Source organism: Zonotrichia leucophrys, chromosome 15 (assembly GCF_028769735.1).
Source record: "Zonotrichia leucophrys gambelii isolate GWCS_2022_RI chromosome 15, RI_Zleu_2.0, whole genome shotgun sequence".
Lineage (NCBI taxonomy): Eukaryota > Metazoa > Chordata > Aves > Passeriformes > Passerellidae > Zonotrichia > Zonotrichia leucophrys.
Genome location: NC_088185.1, coordinates 3,395,317 through 3,401,242, shown reverse-complemented (window position 1 = coordinate 3,401,242; position 5,926 = coordinate 3,395,317). Strand labels below are relative to the sequence as shown.

Here is a 5,926-nt window from a genome sequence, read left to right as displayed (position 1 = left end):
TTTTTTTTTTTGTTTGTGTGTGTGGAGCTGCGCAGATGCTCTTACACACACACTCACTCACTCAGGCGCTGCTGCTTCCCTTCCGCTCTGCGCTGCCCTCAGCTTTTAACCATTGCTGCTTTCTTCTGCTGTGTAAAACCCTTTACCAGCCTCCAGCCTTCCCAATTCCCTCCTTAACTGCTCTGCTCTGCCCCATTCTGTTTGCAGGATGGTTGGGGTGGTTTGGAAGTGGCTCATTCGCACATCTCGAGGTGCGATGTGATGGGTTTCAGGTGACCTCTTCCACCCCACTCTGAGGTATTGTCCGTCCCAGCCTGCCCGGAGCGGGTAAGGCGCCTGGAAATGCTTGGCTGTGAGGGTCGGTGCCGAGCTGCAAAATGCACCCCAAAATCAGCCTGGCTTTTACCGAGTTTGGGTGTGGGGGAGATGCTGATGGAGGTGATTTAGGGGTGGTTGGGTTGGTTTAGGAGGGTGTGTTGATGGGCAGGGCGGTGATGGAGCGGGATGGAGGCAGGGATGGAGCGGGATGGAGGCAGTGATGGAGGCAGTGATGGAGCGGGATGCAGGCAGGGATGGAGGCAGTGATGGAGCGGGACAGAGGCAGTGATGGAGCGGGATGGAGGCAGTGATGGAGGCAGTGATGGAGCGGGACAGAGGCAGCGGCGGGGCTGGCTGCCCCCGCCGCGCTCCGGCCGCCGTGCCCGGGCTCCCGCCGCCCTCTCCCGGCCCTTCCCCGCGCTGCAGCCGCCGCCTCGGCCCTTCCCCTGCTCGGAGGGGCCCCGGTGCCCGGTGGAGGCGGCGTGGGACGGGAGCCCCGCGTGGAGCGGAGCGGGGCAGGTCCCGCACCCCCAGAGGCGCCGGGAGCCCCCCACGCCCGCGGTCTGTGACACTCGGGACTCGCTCGCCTTGAACGCCGAGGCACGGCCTGGGATCCATTTGGGTTCCATTCGGGTTCTCTGCACAAAGCCGGGTATCCGAGAGCCCCCAGTATCCCAGCACCCCAAAATTCCCGGCACTGGGGGTGACTCAGAGCCCCCGCTCTCCTCCCTGAGCCTTCCAGCGCTCGCTGCTGTGTAATCACACCAAGTCACCGGTCATGGGAGCAGTAGGAAGCGGGGGCCAAGGGCATCCCACGTCCAGAAATGTTCCTGGCACCCCTCACCTCCTTTCAGACCTTTTTCTTCTCCCTTTCCCCTGCTATCGGACAAGATCAACATGGGAGTTCATTTTCACATCTTTCCCATCAAAACTTGATGGGGAAACTGAGGAATGAGGTCTGGGCTCCTCCTGGGGGACAAAAGGGAAAATATGGAGCTGCTCAGAAAGGGAAGTCCTGGAGCTTGTGCAGCAACACGTGGCTGTCCCAAGAGAGACTCAATGGGAAGCAAAAATGCACAGGGGAATTTTGTCGGTGTTTTTGAGGAATTGGGATGATTTTCCAGAGCAGCTGTGGAGGAGGAACAACTTCTGCAAGATGAACATGTGGCTTTGGAGTCCCAGGAAAGGAAAACAGAGCTGGGAGCGCTGTTGCCTTTTTCCAATTACCCGAGCTGCTCTAATAAAGATATTGCTTCTCCCCGCAGCCCTTCCCATCCTAATCTTGCCGTGTGAAAAGCCATCTCTGAGCTAGGCAGGGAGATAAGTGCTGCAGAGTCCCAAGAGCTTCCCACCAGCGACCTTGAACAGAGCTGCTCTGCTCAGGAGGGAAGATAAAGCCCAGATGGTTTTAGTGCTGGTTTGAATCCCTTTTTATAGCCTGAAAGTGAAAGTCTGCAGGTGACAAGGAAAACCCTCGGTGAACTGAAAACCTCTGACACAAGCAGAAAATTGCCAAGTCCTGATCAGCTGTGCAGGGAAATGAGGGCATCTGTGGGTGGGGATGAACCACAACCTGTGGCAGAGGTCAGGGACAGCAGGGTTTCTGGGATGGGGACCTGTAAAATTGTTGCCAGTGCCTCGATTGCCAAAATGCACACATGGCTGTGGAGCAGAGCAGGGGGGTGAAGAAACTGGAGGAAAGGGACAGGAGATAAGGATAAGGAGATAAGGAGAGCAAATCCTTGACGCTGGCATTCACTGGGACGTGGCGAGGACAGCAACACTGCCAAGGTGGTCCTGTGAGCCTGGCAGGCCAACCAAGAGCAGAAGTCAGACTGGAGGCTTGTCCCACTCACTTCTTCTGTCCCTCTGCACTGAGACCACCCCACACGTGCCTGTGGCCCGAGGATGTGGCTGGAGGGTCGGGAGAGCAGCCAGGACTTGCAGCCTGGTCCCCTGCAGCATCCCCCACCCACACAGGACCAGTCCACGTCCTGCCACCAACCCTCTTTGAGGGGCTTGTGTCATTCACCTTATCCAGATCCCTGCCAGATGCTGCCAGAATTCCAATTCTTTCCCTCCAAAATATGATCAAAAATTCAACGTTGTGCAGCCACCTTCAGGACTGAACTCCTGGGTTTCCCACACACGTGCACATCCCTGAGTAAACCCATACATTCATCCCAGGATGTGCATATCCCCTGCATCCTCCAACGCGTGCCCTCATCTCTCCCCCATTCCCCCCTCGCTCTCCCCGCTGCTGTACCAGTGCCCATAACCGTGACCTGCTGCGGGTTTTGGACCGAGCCAGGATCTCCCTGCCCCGGGGCCGAGCTCCGGAGCGCTTTTCCAGCTCCTCCCTCCCTGCCGGCCGCGGGGATGGGCGGTGGCGGAGGCGGAGGCGGGCGGGAGCAGCGCTCCGCCCGCGGGGCCGGGCGGGCCGGGCCGGTGGGAGCCGAGGACAAAGGTGACCGTGCTGGAGCCGTGCCCCAAAGCCCCCTCAGCCCCCTGGCACCATCCGACCCCGGACCCAGCGCTCTCACGGCCACCGCGGCCACTCGCGCGTCGTTGATGCTGGTGAGCGCCGCACACCGCAGGTAGAGCCCAGGTGAGTGCAAAGTCTGGCACGGCGAGGCCACCGGCGATTAGGGGACAGGAGCAGCGGTGGCCTTGCCCGGGTGACAGGGTTCATGGCCACGGCTCTCCGGAGCGGCAGCCAGATCGGCGGCGCCGGCCAAAACCTTCCCTGCCGCCGCGGGGAGGAGCGAAGGGACACGGAAAACGCGGCGCCGGCGGGAAGGTCACCTGTGCCAGGTGAGGCACCGGGACAGGCCCTGCCCGGGGCTCCTCCGTGGGAAAACACTGCCGGGGTGGTGGAGGGAGGGTGAACCTCATCCCTTGGGCAGCCAGAGCCCACCGGGCATCCGCCGGACTCAGCCCCTTATCAGCGAGTCCTCTTATCCCGGCTATCCCGGCGTTGTTTATTCAGCAGCTCCATTTCCTGGGCGCCAGCGCTGCTGCTGCCGCCAGCACGAACAAAAAGGCGCTGGTTCGTTTCCGTGCCATCAATGCGCGGCGCTGAGCACCCTCTGTCCCCGCAGGGCGCGCAGCCATGAAGCTGAACGAGCGCAGCTTGGCCTTCTACGCCACCTGCGACTCCCCGGCCGACAACTGCGGCTTCCTCTACAAGCGCGGCGAGCGGCACACGGCCTATCACCGCCGCTGGTTCGTGCTCAAGGGAAACATGCTCTTCTACTTCGAGGAGCGCGACAGCCGGGAGCCCGTGGGCGTCATCGTGCTGGAGGGCTGCAATGTGGAGCTCTGCGATTCGGCCGAGAACTTCGCCTTCGCCATCCGCTTCGGCGGCAGCAAGTCCCGCACCTACGTGCTGGCGGCGGAGAGCCAGGAGGCCATGGAGTCGTGGGTGAAGTCGCTGTCCCGAGCCAGCTTCGACTACATGCGGCTGGTGGTGCGGGAGCTGGAGAAGCAGCTGCAGGAGATGAGCCGGGGGCTGCCCGGAGGATGCTCCCAGGACGCTCCCGGTCCTTGGAAGCCGAAGCCGTCGGGGCTGGAGCAATGCCGGGAGCGGCTGCCGGCTCTGCCCGCCGTCCCGCCGAAGGAGAACGGCTGCGCGGTGTGGAACAACGTGCTGGAGGCCGAGGAGCGGCCGCCCGACGCCTCTGGGCACGATGAGGAGGGGGCACCGCGGCCGCCGCCGCTGCCGCCCCGCCGGAGGGTGTCGAACGGCAGCGGGACAGCGAGCGCCGTGGCACAGAGCCCGTCCACCTTCTGCCGCCTCCACGAGCAGTACAGCCGGGAGGTGGCCCGGCTGCGGCAGGACTGGCAGCAGAAGCGGCGCGGCTCCCAGCCCTGAGCGGCGGATGAGCCCTGGGAACCTAGCAGGAGATGGGGCAGGGTGGAGGTGGCCGTCCGTGGTGATGGACATGTCCCCTCCTCGCCCCGGGGTGTCCAGACCTGGCTGTGGTGGTGATGGTGGTGCCAGCGAGGGCTGGGCACCAAGGGACACCAGTGATGGTGAAATGGGCACCATATAGGTGCCCTCCAGCCATCCCTCGTATGAGTTTGGGATGCTCCACTCAGCACGAGCAAACTACAAACCACTCACTGCCTGAGTGGAAATCAACATCTGTTCTGGCCCTGCTGGGGCCTCTGGGTGCTCTTGCAGTGGGATCACACCCTGACAACTTCTGGAGGAGGATTGTGATGGGATCTTGCCCGCCTGAGCTCCCATGTAGGTTCCACAGTGGAGAGCCTGCCACCGACTTCCCCTCCTGGCCCAGCACAGGGCTGAGGTCGGCTGAGCTCTGCCAGATCCCTCTGCTCCAGCAGGATGTGGTTTGAAATGAAAATATCAGTGAGCGCAGCCCTTCCTTAATGGCAGCAGCAGCTCCGCACGCTCCGGGGAGCTGGTGACGCCCAGCCCCGGGCATTTCACAGGGAGCAATTGCTGCTTGCAGCCTGGATGGTGAATGTGGGGGGGTCAGGACCCTGGGGGAGTTCAGAAACTGCAGGCACTGCTTTGCTGGTGGGTATTTTGGGACAGCACATCATCCCCGTGCCAGCTCACTAAGGGGAAGCTTCGCTGGTGGTGGCAAATGGGAACGTGTGTGTCAGCAGCAGAGCGTGAGGAATGATTCATGTGCCAAACCAGAGCAAAGCTGGTGTCTCATGCCTGTGTTCCTATCTTATTTCCACATCAGAAACTCAAGCTGCTGGCCCAGAGGTGGGGTGACCCACTCTGGAGCAGGGGGGAGCAGTCAGGGTGCCCTGGCTCAGGGCTGGGTGGCTCCAGCTCCCTTTGCTCCCTTGGGACAGGCACAGGATTTTTCTACAATAAAAGTTGTAGATTTTTCTACAATAAAAGTTCAGAACTTCCCTCCCATCCATGGTCCTTGTTTGTGCCTCTGAGCCTCTAGGGATGGGGGTTCAGGTGGGAATTAATGATTTATTTTAATCCTCCTTCTGTCCCCACCGTGTCTGTGGGGCTGATGAGGAACTGTGTCACCTGAAGGGGACATGGCCAATGGCAGGGTCTTGCAGTGCCCTGGAGCCCCATATCTGCCTGCAGGGATGGGGTGAGATGGGATGGAGTCACCCTGGGGACATCAGGACACCCAGTGCCAGGGTGGTCCCCTGTCAGGGCACCCCTTAACCAGGACAAAGTATCTGTTCCCTTGTTGATGCCACACAGGGACCAAGGACTCTGCCCTTGTGAAAATGGCCAGCACATCCCCATGTCCCTGCCCACACATCCCACCTGCATAAATGTCTCCAACTTCTCTTTAATACAGGGTCTGGCAGAGGCTGGGTAATCACTTCTTGGGGAAACTGAGGCACAAAGCCAGCCAGGGTCACCTGCTCACCGAGAGCCCTGCAGAGCATGGAGCCTGTCCCTGGCCAGGCATGGCATCCCCCTATGGAATGTGGCATTTGGAGCAGTGCCAGGGGCAGCCAGGGTGCAGCTGCACCCAGATGGTTCCGCGGCTCCGTCCTTTGCCACAGGGAAGATCCTGGTTTCCACGGCAGCTGGCACAGCTTCTCCAGACGTTCAGATATCCATCAATAAAAGTCCTCCTCAACATGTTAG

At 61.0% G+C, this 5,926-nt stretch overlaps 1 protein-coding gene across 1 annotated transcript; it reads left to right on the top strand.

Moving 5' to 3' along the window:
- Positions 1 to 2,724: 2,724 nt before the first annotated feature.
- PHETA1 (PH domain containing endocytic trafficking adaptor 1) lies at positions 2,725 to 5,220 on the top strand. The gene is made up of 2 exons (XM_064726814.1): positions 2,725 to 2,926; positions 3,420 to 5,220. Exon 2 carries the CDS (start codon positions 3,431 to 3,433, stop codon positions 4,190 to 4,192), a length of 762 nt encoding a protein of 253 aa, XP_064582884.1. The 5' UTR covers positions 2,725 to 2,926; positions 3,420 to 3,430; the 3' UTR covers positions 4,193 to 5,220.
- Positions 5,221 to 5,926: the final 706 nt, after the last annotated feature.